Raw genomic sequence first — 14,728 nt, forward strand, 5'->3', positions numbered from 1 at the left:
GGGGTCCGGCAGCAGGAGGACAGCAGGAGGGACCTGGCGGCCACCGGCGCCCCCGGGGAGGGGCTGGCCTCTGGGCAGGGCCCTGCCCGGCGCCGGCCTGGATGCTCCGGCCACATGCCACTGCCTGGTGCCCGCTCCGGTCACCGCCTCTCACTCCGGCGCAGCGTCCACTTGCCGGGGGGCTGGCGTGGGGGGGTAGGAGGACCTGCCAGGGTCAGACAGTCCCTCCCCAGCGGGGCTGCAGGGGGAGGAGCCAGCCGGGACCCCCAGGGCCTCCTCGGGCCTGAGGCACAGGCTGTCGCTCCTGAGACCCTGCCCCTGTCGCCTGGAGCGGCCTCGGCCGGGACCCTGGGGCCCCCTGACTCGGCTCGTGGGGTTCACGCTGCCCGTGTGCTGTTTGGACACATGCTCCGTGAGAAGTGCAGGGGCAGCCGGTCCTGCAGGCGGCGGGGACACGTGACCGCGGTGCGGCTCAGCTGCCCACACGGGGACCCGGGGACACGGGGACACGGGGGCTATTGGGCTCGGCTGATGCGTGCTCTCCCACTCTGAGCTTTTTGTTGTTAATCCTCACACATTTTTCCATTGATTTTTAGCGAGAGTGGTGAGGGGGGAGACAGAGAGAGAAACATGGATGTGAGAGAGCCACATGGACTGGTCGCCTCCCGCACGCACCCCGACCAGGGCTGGGGACGGAGCCTGCAGCAGAGCCTGCAGCCCTTGACCAGAATCGAACCCAGGACCCTTCAGCCCGGGGGCCGATGCTCCGTCCACTGAGCCGCACCGGCCAGGGCTCCACACTTTTTAAATAGACACGATTGCAATATTTTAGGCAGCACCCGGCCCCTGTTCCTGCGCCCATGCCCCGTGTGTGTGCGTGTGCGTGTGCCTGTGGGAGTGTGCGTGTGTGAGCACCTGCACGGTGGGTACACACGGAGCCTTAAACTTGGTGGCTGCGCCCTCTGAGCTGATGGCCAGACTTTGTATCCATGTTCTTGTTGTCCCCCCACCCCCCCACCCCCATTCGGGGACACGTCTGTGCTCCGTTCCTTGAAATAAAGGAACACACACATTGCCTGGTGTCTTCTTGGGGGGTTCTGGGAACGAGGGCTCTCCTGGGGGCGGACTCCGTGCCAGCCGGGCGCTGTCTGGGGCTGGAGGGGCCGGGGAGGGGCCGGGCCCTGAGGATGGCGGGGCCGGGGCAGGAGGGGGCACTGAGCCGCAGGCCCACCTGTGAGGCGAGGGCCAGGAGGCAGGACAGAGGGTGTGGCCCCCCACCCCCCCCTGGAAAGTACAAGTGAGAAATCTGGGCTGGGAGCCGGGGCGCTGGTCCTGGGAGAGCCCGGCAGCCCCCGAGGGCGCACCTGCCGCTCCCGCAGCCGGACACGCGGGGAGGAACGGGGAGGGGGCAGTGGGGCTTGGTGACTCCTCGCAGGGGCGGGAGGCTTGGCGGCTACAAAAGGGGTGCGGACTGGCCTCACTCACCATCCAGCCGGCACCGGGCCGGGAGGGCGGGCCAGCGGCGAGGTGCGGAGGCGCTGGTGGCTGTAAGAGGCCGGACGGGGGCGGACCGGGAGGCGGGGGTTGGAGGCGCCCCGCCCGGCTGACCGGCCATAAAGCGGGCTGCTCGCAGCTGCCTCCCGTCTTACCGTCCTGCCCGCCCCCTGGACCCCGAGAAGCGCCAACGCCGGGATGTCCTCTGTTCTGTCGCCGCCGCTGCTGCTGCTGCTGCTGCTCCTGCTGCCGCTGCCGCCGCCGCCCCCCCCGCTGCTGCTCCTCGGGACACCGGTGGGTGCACCGGGGGCTCGGGGGAGGGGAGACCCCGCCGGCCGGGAGGGGGCCAGGCGAGGGCAGAACGGAGTCTGAGTTCCAGAGTCCGGAGGGCGAGCTGCACCCGCACCCCAGGCCCCCGCAGGGCATCCGTGGCTGAGCCGAGCGCGGGGACAGCGCAGGCCCCGCGGCCCCTGCCCCGGGCGGTGTGGTGACCGGATGGTGACCCCGGGGGCTGGGCGGGCACGGCCATCCCCCGTCCTCCCACCGCGCTGTGGATACGGAATTGATGGAATTGGCGCGGAAGAGACAGTTGGACTCTGAGGTTTCAGGAAAAGCTTCATTCAAAGAGCTGCCTGTCCAGGGACCCTAAGATCCAGATCCTGAGCCCCTTGGGACAGTGAGATGGTTCTCCTCATGTATTCCTGAGCCTCTGTTCCCTAACGGCCCAGCTTCTTGCAGGGGCTCTACTCCACACCCCCCAGCTTCTGTAGGGACTCTACTCCCCCCCCCAGCTTCTGTAGGGACTCTACTCCCCCCCCCCCCAAAGTCAGATGGGTAGCTTAGATTGTACCTAATTCCATCATGGAGGGCTCCCTGACCTCCCTCCAGTTAAGCCAGTGGTTCTCAATCTTCCAAATGCCACGGACCTTTCCTACCATTCCTCATGTTGGGGAGACCCAACCATAAAATTATTTTCGTTGCTACTTCATCACTGTCCTGTTGCTACTGTTATGAATCGTCATGTAAATATCTGATATGCAGGATGTAATTTCATTGTTACAAATTGAACGTAATGAAAGCATAATGATTGATCACAAAAACAATATGTAATTATATAGGTGTTTTCCGATGGTCTTAGGTGACCCCTGTGAAAGGGTCGTCCGACCCCCAAAGGGGTCGCGGCCCACAGGTTGAGAACCGCTGAGCTGAGCTGTAACATCCCGGGTTCAGGGCCCCGCGGATTGGGCGCATTTCGGTAAACAGGCTCTTGCGAGACCAGATGGGGAAGGAGGGAGCCCTGACCCGGAATGTGCACTTGGGACGCTAAGTACAAGGTCAGGCGCTAGCCTCCTGTTTTTTATCACAAATGGAGTTAATTATCAGCTCGCAAGATTGCGCAGTAGCGAGCAGGTTTCTGGGACACATTCAGATTGCCAGCCCCCCAAAATGCCTTATGCTCCCCATCCCCGGGGCCGCGATGCTGGTGAGAGGCCATGGTAATGAATTCTTTTTCTTTTTAAAAAAACATATTTTGTTGATTTTTTTACGGAGAGGAAGGGAGAGGGATAGAGTTAGAAACATCAATGAGAGAGAAACATCAATCAGCTGCCTCCTGCACGCCCCCTACTGGGGATCGAGCCTGCAACCCGGGCCTGTGCCTTTGGCCGGAATCGAACCTGGGACCCTTGAGTCCGCAGACCAACGCTCTATCCACTGAGCCAAGCCAATTAGAGCCTTTTTCTTTTTTTATATAATTTTTTTTCTTTATCGATTAAGGTATTACATGTGTCCTATCACCCTTTGCCCCGCTGTGTTGATTTGTTTTTAGTTGGGGGACGGTGTTGTAACAGCTTTATTGAGGAGTAACCAGTAGGTTTAAAGTGTGGAGTTAAGTGCCGGCCGCCTCGCAGGTGCACACGCACACCCGCCCTGCTCCCACCAGCCGGCACCTCTGCCTGTGCAGGGCCTGCTCTGCGGTGGGCAAGCCCCGGGAGCAGGTTCCTTTTCTCAGGATTCTGTCGCCAGGAACATGACACACGCAGTGGCCACAGCTCCTCCGGCCATGACGCCCTCTCCACGCCACCCACCCCGGGATCCCCATACTTTTTTTTTTAATATTTTTTTCTTGATTTCAGAGAGGAAGGGAGAGGGAGAGAGAGATGGAAACATCAATGATGAAAGGGAATCATTGATTGGCTGCCTCCTGCACACTCCCCACTGGGGATGGAGCCTGCAACCCGGCCACGTGCCCTTGACTGGAATCCAACCCGCGACCCTTGAGTCCGCAGGTCAACGCTCTATCCACTGAGCCACACCAGACAGGGCGCCATACACTTTCTTTATTCATAGACTTGTGTGTGTCCCGCTCCAGCCCCGACCTGGGGTCAGTAACTTCCTTGTCTGGCTTCGCGGAGGCTCCTCCGTGTCTGCGCTCAGGTGGTCTGTGAGCGTCTTTCAGAAAACGGTTCTTTTATATGATTCCTCATGGAATTTGTTCTAATAAATCTTTCTATCAAGTGGCCAAAGAAAAGTGTGCAGGTTGGCGTTTTGACGTGTTCACGGTGAGTGAAACCATCCCCCCAGGAGAGTGGGTGCAGCCCTCACCCCCAAAAGTGTCCCCCATACCCCCCCCTCGCCGGCCGGCCCCCAGGAAGCTGGCTCCCAGAGGTTCCTCACCAAAGCATGAGAGCAGGGTCCAGAGTCTTTTAAAATCGATAGAAACCACAGCTTCTTCCTGTTTGTCTGTGTCGGGCGCTGAGCCCTCAGCTGGGAACAGTTGCATGAAACCTGCACCTTGGCTGACAGTGGGCCTGGGGCCTGTGCCTGGTGTGAGGGGCTCGGTCCTGGGGTTTAGAACATCGTTGCCTTTCGTCGTGTCTGCTTTGGAGGGAGGCGAATTTAACATTCCATTTGCGCATACACATCTGGCCTCGCACGACTTACAGTGAGACGACCGCGCTGAAATGGACATTTTTAAAGCACTCGAAAGGGAACGGGCTGCGGCGTTGGCTTCCATGTGCCTGTTCATCCTCGCCCATTTTCCGCCGACTTTCAGCGGGAGTGGGAGGGAAGACGGGGAGAGACATGCATCCATTGGTTGCCTCCTGCACGCGCCCAGACCAGGGCCAGGGATTGAGTTGGAATCGGACCCGGGACCCTTCAGTCCACAGGCCGGTGCTCTGTCCGAACCAGCAGGGGCCTGTCGCCCCACCTCTCACCTCTGTGCGCATTTGGACGCAGAGTGAGTCTCTCGCAGGCATCGTGCGGCGGCTCATGTGTTCACCCCCTTCGGCCATCTCTGTCTGATGGGGGAGTTGGCTGAAATTTCCATGTAAAGCAGTTACTGTGGAGGAGGGACTTCCGTCTGCGATGTTGCTGTCTGGGGTTCCAGGTGCTGCTGGGGACCCCCCCCCGCTTTCTCTCCTGAAATCAAGCAGAGTCACACGCCCTCAACAATGTGGTCACATCACCGTCGCCGCCCTGCCCCCCAATCTGTCAGCCACCCCCGACCCAGCCTGCTCTCTCTGCAGGGGGGTCGCCAGGGCCCCGACCCGCTGAGGGGCTCAGCCTGCCTCTGCTTCTGCCGGGTCAGGCCCACCCCCCTCCTCCGGGCACCCTGCCTGCTCCTTAGAGCTGCTGGCTGGATGGGTGGCCACTGTCCAGTGTTTAGGCTTGGCCACCCCAGGTTCTGTCTGTGCTGATGTTGATGTTGTGACTGAATTCTTCTCCCGTGTGAAACCTGTGCGTGGTGACAGCTCCCCCCAGAGATGGGACGAGAAGGCCGCTGGCCCCGCCTGTGGAGCCAATGCGCACGGGACCCCGGTTCCTGGGCCCCCGGCTCGGGGAGCCCCTGGCTGCCTTGTTCCTGAGGCTGCTACATGCGGAGCCGCGCACCCTGACCCTCCCGTTCCAGGGCGGCGGCCCAGGCGGTGCTCCACGTGGACGGGGCGTGCTGTGGACCCTGCCGGGGTGACAGTGGGAGGGATGGGGGGCGAGAACGCGGTGAAACAAGGTTCCCATCTTTGCAGCTGACCCTGAACCCCTCGAGCAACCCGTCGTCCGAGCCGAGCACAGCGAACCTGAGCCCGGGCAACAGGTGTGAGCCCGGCGAGTACTGGTCTGCCAAGCGCTGCTGCCAGCTCTGCCCCGCAGGTGAGTGGGGGCGGGTTCTGTCCGCTGGGCCCGCACTAAATGCACGTCGAGCCATGGCTCTGTCGGGCGGCAGGGAGGAAGCGGCCAGGCACCGTGCTGGCCAGCGGAGCACGTGTCCACCTCGGGGCCTTCCGGGCTGGGCCCTGGGACCCCCATGGCTACCTGGACACTGGGCTGCACCCGGGCAGCTGGTGGCGAGCCCTGGGCCGGGAGGCGGAGCACTGGGCTGGGGTCCTGCTGCCTTGACTGACCCTGGACCAGAGGCGCGTCCTGGGGGCCTCAGAGGTGTGTCCTGGGTGGGGGTGGGGGTCGGGGTCCCGGGTGCCCCACCACACAGCTGTCGGGGAGCGATTGTTACGTCATTTCCACGACCTGGTAACAGGCAGAGATTACTCCAATGCTAACGCCCAGGGACAGGGATTGGCATTTTCTCCCCGGAGAGGCCAGCCCAGGGCCTGGCGTGGAGGCCGCACAGCGGGGCGCCGGGCGTGCCTGGTGGGGCTGACCGCACCCCGACCTCTTGCACAGGCCACTATGTCGAAGAGCCGTGCAGCAGCCCCCACACCCGGAGCAAGTGCGAGGCGTGTGACACAGGGACCTACACGGGACACGCCAACGGCCTGCGGTCCTGCCTGCTGTGCACCACCTGCCGCGAGGGTGAGTCCCGGCCCCTCCAGTCTTAACCTTGACCCCAAAGCCCCTTTTTTAAATTTTAAAAAAATATATTTATTTTTTATTTAAAAATATTTTTAATGATTTTTTAGGGAGGAAGGGAGAGGGATAGAGAGATAGAAACATCAATGATTAGAGAGAATCATGGACCGGCCGCCTCCTGCACGCCCCACACTGGGGATGGAGCCCGCACCCCGGGCCTGTGCCCTGACCGGGAATCGAACCGTGGCCTCCAGGTTCATAGATGGGCGCTCAGCCACGGAGCCACGCCGGCCGGGCGGATTGTATTTCTCCCAGAACACCCAGCTGGCCTGGCACCCGTGTGGACGCAGCCTGCCCTCTGCGTCACTCCCGGGCAGCAGGGTCCTTGCGGGCCCTGGGCGGGCTCTGGGCGGGGCTGCCTGTGGCTCCTTCCAGACCTGTCCCAGCTGCGGGCTGTGGGAGACCCTGGGTCTGGGAGGGCCTCCCTGCACACCCCCCACTGGAGATCCAGCCCGCAACCCGGGCCTGTGCCCTTTACCTGAATCGAACCTGAGACCCTTTAGTCCGCAAGCTGATGCTCTATCCACCGAACCACACCAGCCAGTGCAAGAATATATATATTTTTCTTAATTTAAAAAAAAAAAGCATTTTCCAAAGATCTAAACTTAAAGATAATTCAAAAAAGAAAAATATTCTGGAGTGAAGATTAACCAAATAAATAAATAGATAAATAAATGAATAAATAAGTAAAATCAATAAAAGTATAATTAAAGAAAAAGAAAGGGTCTCTGAGGAGTGAAGAGGTGGACTGTCCTAAGTCCGCCAGAGCCGGTGCCGCACGTGGGGGCAGGGCAGTGGGGATCCTGGCCTGACGGGAGACGGGGGGTCAGTGCCAGCCTCAAAGGAAACACTGGGTGTAGTGGGTGACGTTCCCACGGGCCTACCCCACTTCCCACCGCCCACCCGCCTCCGTCTGGACTGGGGCCCGCTCTCCCCGTGTGTCACAGCCCGGCCGGTGTGCGGTGGCCTCACTGGGAGCCTCCCATGTCCACTGGCAGAGAAGGCGGGCAAAGCAACATCTGGGGTCGGGGCCACGCTGCACCCGTGGCCGGGGGTGGAGTCACGGACGCTGACTCGGGAGTGGGGTCGAGGGCCGCAGGCTAGTGTGTGACTGGCTTGATCTCGGGCTGAGCTGTGGCCCCACCTTAATCCCATCTCACCAGCAATGCCTACGCTGGACATAAGGGGTTGGAGGGCCCGCCCCCTCGATGGAGCCGTGCACCCCGCGAGGCTTCAGGGCCCGGCCTTGGCGGCCATCGGGCGGGCTGTGGGGTGACCGCCGAGATGACCGCCAGCAGGTGGGGCCAGAGGCTCTCTGCGGCCCCATTCTCTGTCTGCTGTGTCACTCACAGCTGCCTCCTGCACCCCCCACACTGGGGGTGTTGGCCTGCTCTTTAGAGGGCAAACACGATGAAAGGGATAATTTGGGGGTATCTCTGAGGACAGCGCTGGCTTTGTCCTCCCAGCCCACATCGCAAGGGCACCTGCTGCCCCTCCACAAACACCCCAGGTTTCAGGGCCCCCCTCTGGCCCGTCCACAGACACCCCGATGCTGGAAATAGAGTCTAGTCCTCACCTCATCGTCTGTCAGTGTGAGGAGGGAAGGAGATTGTGGATTCGGTGCCTGTGACTCGGCAGCCGGAGGGGCCGGTATGGTTGGGATGGAGTCCCAGCCCTGGTGCCTGACCCAGCCTCCACTCCCCCCGCAGACCAGGAGATGGTGAGTGACTGCACCCCGAAACGGAACCGGAAGTGCCAGTGCAAGACCGGGGAGTTCTACTGCGACTCTGAGCCCTGCCCAGAGAGCTGCTACCGCTGCACCAGGTACGGCCTCGGGGCGCGGGCCTGGGTCCCCCCCAGCCCCTAACCCCCCCCCCCCCGTGGCGTGTCTGCCTCGGGTTCTCCCGCTGCCCCTCGGTTCTCCCCTCTGTGACCTGGTAGCACCTGCCACGTGGAGGTGCCTGCAGATGAAATCCAACCAGTGGCCTGGCTGTTCCCACCTGGGGCCGCCCTGGGGCCAGGGCTCCGTCCACCCAGAGCCACGACCTGCTCGTCCCACCAAAACCCCCGTGGAGTCGGCACAGAAGCCGAAGCACAGATCCTGCCCGGGTCCCGAGGGGTGGAGGCCGGGGCTTGGGAGATGCAGAGGCCCGAGGAGGGAGGGAGGTGGGAGCCATAGACGGTTCCAGAGGAGGCGGCTCCGGGCAGAGGAAGAGCCGTGAGCCCGGCGCCCTGTCCCAGCTGCAAGGCCGTCCCCACAGCAGGGCCCTGGTTCTGTCACAGGCGCCGGTCCTGGCGGCTTCACAAACCTCGGGAATAATTCTCTCCAGGCCCGCAGCCCGGGAGCCCGAAACCCAGGTGTGGGCAGGACTAGCCCCGCGGGCTCTGGGAGGACCCTCCTGCCTCCTGGGCTCTGGGTGGCGGCGCCCCTGGCGCTCCTCCTAGACCAGCTGCTGTGGCCTCTGCTCTGTCCGCCATCGCGCCGCCTCCTGTCTGTGTCTCTGTGCTGCTCCCTGCGAACAGGCTCCCCTCAGGAGGACGCTGGTCACGGGAGGCCCGGCTCCTCCGCGATGGCCTCCCTTTAGCGCCGTCACACGCACAGATTTCCTAAGAAGGTTCATCCTGAGGTCCCGGGTGGGCCTCGATGGGGGACCTTCGGGGAGACATGACAGCGGTGAAACTCCTGGCAAAATAGCTCCCTTTTTAAAAGAAATGGACTTTTATTGATGTCAGAGAGGAAGGGAGAGGGAGAGAGAGGAACGGCAATGATGAGAGAGAATCATGGACCGGCCGCCTCCTGCACGCCCCCCACCGGGGATGGAGCCCGTACCCGGGCCTGTGCCCTGACCGGGAATCGCACCGGGACCTCCTGGTTCGGGGGTTGATGCTCAGCCACTGAGCCCGCCGGCTGGGCTGCAGGTGTTTCACGCTGTGACCCTGGAGTGTGGGGTCTCAGAACCAGCCGCCCGCACTCAGACAGGAGCTGGGGAACCGGCGATGGTGGAAGGCGAGGGGCCGGTGGCCTAGAGGTCCCTCCGGGTCCCCCCTCAGGTGGGCAGAGAGCTGTGAGCACGTGCGGCCTGCGCAAGCGAGCGTCGGTCCTGGGTCTAAACACGCCTCCCTGTGACCTCGGAACACGTGACAAACAATGACCAGCCCCTAACTTTGCGACCACAGGAAGGACACCTGAGGGCCGAGGCTCTCACACGCAGGACAGACCCCCGCTCCCCGCTCCCAGGCCTGCACACGAGGCCGAGCAGGTTCCCTGGAGGGACCTCCGTGGCTCCCCCCGTGGGATGAGGGCCATGACCTCTGAGAGGCTGGTTCTGGGGTGGGCGCTGGGCTGGGCGTGCCCTGGGCCCTCGTGGGCCTTGGCTTGGGCACACGGTGCTCCCGCGGCAGGTGAGGGAGCTCTCCGCGGGAGCCGCCCCGGAGCCCACCTTCTGCCGCTGACAGCGCCCCTGGGCCCGGGTCCTGGGAGACGTGGAGGGAGGAACAGTGTGGCGTCTCCTCCCCAGGTGCCCCGAGGGGAAGGTCGTCCTGCAGGCGTGCAACGCCACGGCCGACACCCTGTGCGGCCTGCCCGGCCCAGGTAAGAGGGGTTCCTGTGGTGTCTAACGTGTATGTTCTGGAGACGAGAACCATGTCAGAAAATTTATTTATTATTTTTTAAATATACTTTTATTGATTTCAGAGAGGAAGGGAGTGGTAGAGAGAGATAGAAAAACATCAATGAGGAGAGAGAATCATGGATCAGCTGCCTTCTGCTCGCCCCACATGGGGATCACACCCAAAACCAGGAATCGAACCATGACCTCCTGGTTCATAGGGCCACGCTCAACCACTGAGCCACACCGGCTGGGCTACGGTGAGCAGTTCAGGGGCTCTTAGCACCCACCTCTGTGTCTCCCCGAAACATTCACATCCGCCCATTAAACAGCAGCTCTCCTGTCCCCCGTCCCCCACCCCCCTCCCCCAGCAGGCCCTGATTTGCTTGCGGTGACAGATCTCCCCATTCCGGACACGTCACAGACACGGGGGCGTGGGCCTGTGACCTGCGTGTCTGGCTCCTTCCCTTCAGGAGCGTGTCCTCCAGACCCTCCCTATTGTGGGACCTGTGAGAGCGCCTGGCGGCTGAGTCGCACTCACGGATGTGGACTAGGCCACGTCCTGTCAGTCGTTCATCTGCTGGTGAACTTAGGCCGAAATTCCAAACACATCAGCCCTCGAGGCGAGACCGTTGTGTGGAAAGGACAGTGTTTCAAACGATGCTGTTGGGGAGACCGGAGGAAAATTAACTCGCAACGAACCACAGACCGAACTCAGACCCGAAGCTCTAGAACTCCTAGAGGAAACGGGACCGCCCGGCCGGCGTGGTTCGGGGCGGAGCCTCGACCTATGACCCCGGAGGTCACGGTTCCATTCCAGTCAGGACACAGGCCTGAGCTGTGGGCTCCGTCCCCCGTGGGGGCCGTGCAGGAGGCAGCCGATCAGTGACTCTCTCCGGTCATTGATGACTCTGTCTGTCTCTCCCTCTCGCTCTCAGAAATTAATAAAAATGTCCACTTTGTGAAAAAAAGAGGAGAAAGCGGAGGGAAATGTCATGGCGGCAGGTTTGGGTCCCGCCGGTCAGCGGGGACCCGGCCTGACACAGGACATCCCTTCAGGGTGGACGTCGGAGCACCACGTCCTCACACACGCACGTGGCCCGTGAACCACCTGAGACCCGGCACCTGGGCCCGCGTGGGGGTGGGGTCAGCGCTATCTGTCCTGGGGGTGCCAACCCCCCAGGAAGGCTGGACAGGCTGCATGGGCCGCCCCCAGGCCTCTCCCCAGGGGGTCCCTGTGCTGGGCCAGTGAGAGGAGATGCCATTCGATTGTCCCCCTTTTCTCTGAGTTTGTTTTGTCTTCAGGGTCCACATCACAGGGAGTGAGATCCCGCAGGGTCTGTCTCCCCGTCTGACATCCCTGAGCCCAGTGCCTCCAGGCCATTCACGTTCTTACAAAGGCAGGAAGCCCTTCAGGTTAAGGGTGAATAATGTTCGCGTGTGCATGTGTGTGCATGCATATGTGATGTGTGTGCGTGCATATGTGATGTGTGTGCATGCATATGTGATGTATTGTGCATGCATATGTGATGTGTGTGCGTGCATACGTGCACACATGTGTGGTACGTGTGTGTGCATGCATGTGTGCACACGTGTGTTTGCTCCACGTAACTTCTCTATACTTCTCAGCCCATGACACTGAGGGAGTGGCGGTGCCGTGGCCCCGTGGACACGGGGTGCCGACCTCCTCAGCCTCGTGTTTGCATGTCCCTCAAGCATCTTCCCAGGCTCAGCGCTGGTCTGGGGGCCTTGGTCCGTGGCTGCAGGGACCGGCGGGTGTGGCTGCTGAGGCGCTGTCTGTCCGCAGGGCCAGGGAGGCGACACCGGTTCTGGTGGATGGCGGGCTGTCTCTTTGCCGCGGTGGTCGGGGCCCTCGTCATTCTCTGCGTCAGGAAACCCGGAGATGGAGGCCGCCGGGCGGCCTGCTGCTGTCCCCATGCAGGTGAGCACCGAGCTGGAGCCAGGGGACGGGAGGCCGTGACAACCGGGGCTGGTCCGGGGCCTGAGGGAGGACAGGGCTGGGCCTTAGCTGGCCGGTGCCTGGGGCTGAGGGACGGGCCTGGCTAGAGAGGGGGTCCCTCAGGCGTCATTGACGGGTGCCAGCTCCATCTCCCAGTGGCAGCCCTGGCCGAGGCCAGGGTGTGGGCAGGTCTGTGGGGCAGAGCCCGGGCTCCTGAGCTCGGGACGCTGGGCTCCTGGCAGGTTCTGGAAGCTGTGCAAACAGGAAACAGGGATGAGGCACAGTGGCCCCTTCCTGGAGCTCCCTGATCTGGGGTGAGGGGTGGGGGGCTGTGATTGCTTCTGGAACCGCCTCAGCTCAGAGGAACCTCCTGGCACCTTCCGGTAACCACCTGCCGTCTGTCTCCCAGGACCTGTCTCCACAGGACGCCATTACAGAAGAGACAGCCCGGTGAGTGCTCCGGGCCAGGCCAGCCCCGGGCTGGGAGGGGGGACCCACTCCAGCTGCAGCGAGCCCCTCGCTGCCCGAGCGTCAGCCGAACACGAGCCGAGGGCTGACCTGGATGCGCCTTAGACTCTGGAGGGAAACTGAGGCACCGAGGCCAGCGGAGCCAGCCGTGAGGGCAGAGCCGAGATCAGAGCCGGCCCGGCCCCACTGAGCGTGGGGTCTACGGGCCCCTGTCCTCTTGCGGGGGCCCCCGGGCTGAACCCCTGACTCCAGACACGTCTTGCCTTTTCAGGAGAGCTCAGTGTCCTTGGTGGCATCGCCTGAGACCCCAGATGCAGACGCTCCGGTCCCCACGACGGGGGCCCCCCACCTGCCTGAAGACCGCCTGGACGAGGCGTCCGAGACCCCGATCCTCCCTGGGACCCCGGAGAGCCCGGCGGGAGGCGGCCCGCGGCTGGAGGCGGAGGCAGGTGACGAGGCCAGGCCCCAGGCTGGTCACCACGGCCTGACCCTTCTTCACCCCCCGACCCCCTGGCCTGAAGGTCCTGAGGGATCTTGTGGACACAAAGGGGCCACCTGCTGCCGCTGAGGAGCTTGGGAGGCCTGCGAGGCCGCCTTACCGCCTCGGAGACCAGGTGACCACACTGGATGGTCTGAAATAAAAACTTTCCAAGCCTGGCCGGCTTAGCTCAGTGGTTAGTGCATCAGACTGTGCACAGAAGGGTGGGAAGTTCCATTTCTGGTCCAGGGCTCAGACCTGGGTTCCAGGTTCACTCCCCACCCTTCAGAGCCCCTGTGTGAGACAACCAGTCGGTGAGTCTCACTCTCTCCTGCCTCCCTCCATCCCTTATGCCCCCTTTGGAGACTCCATGGAAAGCATATCCTCAAAGGAGGATTGCCTTCCTAATCCTAACCCCCAACCATAAAATTGTTTTCTTTCTTTTTTTTTAAACATTTTATTTATTTTTTTTAAAGGGGAGAATGAAGATTTTTATTTTTTTAAATATATATTTTTTATTTTTTTTAATATATTTTATTCATTTTTTACAGAGAGGAAGGGAGAGGAATAGAGAGTTAGAAACATTGATGAGAGAGAAACATCGATGAGCTGCCTCCTGCACACCTCCTACTGGGGATGTGCCCGCAACCAAGGTACATGCCCTTGATCGGAATCGAACCTGGGACCTTTCAGTCCGCAGGCCGATGCTCTATCCACTGAGCCAAACCGGTTAGGGCCATAAAATTATTTTCGTTGCTACTTCATAACTATAATTTTGCTACTGTTATGAATCGTCATTTAAATATCTGATATGCGGAGAGAAACCAAGATGGCGGCATAGGTATACACCGGAAATTGCCGCCTCGCACAACAACTTCAAAAATCCACCTAAAGACAAAACGGACATCATCCAGAACCACAGGAGGCCTGGCTGAGTGGAAATTCTACAACTAGAAGGAAAGAGAAAAGCGCACTGAGACTCAGAGGAGGTGCGGAAGTAAAGTGCAGAGGTATGGAGGCGCACGTGGAAAGGGCTGGCAACTGAGGACGTGGTTGTCTTTTTCAGTCGGGAGAGAGACACACGCTCCCGATGGCCCTGACTCCTGTTCCGGGCGAGTCTCTGGGGACCCAGACTCATACGGGAAGAAACTGGACTGTCTGGCAGTGGGCGGAACTCGAGGGCGGCTTTCTCTCACAGGTGCTTGCAGTGATTACCTGGACACTGAGACGCGGGGCCTCTTAGAGTAGGACTGAGGATCAGCCATAGCTGTTTGCTCCACCCTGTTGATTCCCTGAGACCCCGCCCCACCCAAGCTGTGCACAGAGGCTTTTGCATATGAATGACCTGGCCCTTTGCAATCTAAAATTACCTAACAAACTGCAGCTGGGTCAGAGAGAGCCAGGACATCCAAAAGAAGGCCCAAGGCCCCACAGCAGCTTGCATTGCTTCACAGCTGGGCCTCATCTGGGCACCTCCAAACCCCAAACAAAGAAGAGGAATCTGCAGATCTCTCCATAGCTCCTGCTGGGTAGCCTCAGGCAGAGGCTAAATTAGCACCTCCTTAGAGATCCAAGAGCCAGTGTACCCAGTGGTCAGAGTGGGACCATCCAGATCACAACTCCTCGGATCCATAAGGACACACTCAGGGGGCAGACTCAGTGAGCACCAAAGCCCCACTGAAGCAAGCCTTGCCCCAGAAGGGTGTCTCCAGCACAGAAGTTCTCCCACTGCAGACACAGCTGATTCTCACAGCCAATTGGCCTGGAGGTCAATTCCTCCCAGTGACACCTACAACAATCAAGGCTTAACTACAACAAGACTGTGCACACAGCTCACAAAGGGGCGTACCAAGA

General features: G+C 61.1%; 1 protein-coding gene across 3 annotated transcripts; it reads left to right on the forward strand.

Moving 5' to 3' along the window:
* Positions 1-3,894: 3,894 nt before the first annotated feature.
* LOC102432416 lies at positions 3,895-13,358 on the forward strand. Of its 3 annotated transcripts, XM_023749192.1 has the most exons (7): positions 3,895-5,646; positions 6,175-6,303; positions 8,070-8,184; positions 9,879-9,952; positions 11,776-11,910; positions 12,338-12,378; positions 12,668-13,358. In XM_023749192.1, the coding sequence occupies exons 3-7, from the start codon at positions 8,078-8,080 to the stop codon at positions 12,962-12,964; spliced, it is 654 nt and encodes a 217-aa protein (XP_023604960.1). In that variant the 5' UTR covers positions 3,895-5,646; positions 6,175-6,303; positions 8,070-8,077; the 3' UTR covers positions 12,965-13,358. The 3 variants fall into 3 exon arrangements, with proteins under 3 accessions (XP_023604960.1, XP_023604961.1, XP_023604962.1); XM_023749193.1 differs by lacking the exon at positions 3,895-5,646 and having other exon boundaries at positions 5,653-6,303; XM_023749194.1 differs by lacking the exons at positions 3,895-5,646; positions 6,175-6,303; positions 8,070-8,184 and having other exon boundaries at positions 8,236-9,952; positions 11,598-11,910.
* Positions 13,359-14,728: the final 1,370 nt, after the last annotated feature.

This window comes from Myotis lucifugus, unplaced genomic scaffold (genome assembly GCF_000147115.1).
Source record: "Myotis lucifugus unplaced genomic scaffold, Myoluc2.0 scaffold_3516, whole genome shotgun sequence".
Classification (NCBI taxonomy): Eukaryota; Metazoa; Chordata; class Mammalia; order Chiroptera; family Vespertilionidae; genus Myotis; species Myotis lucifugus.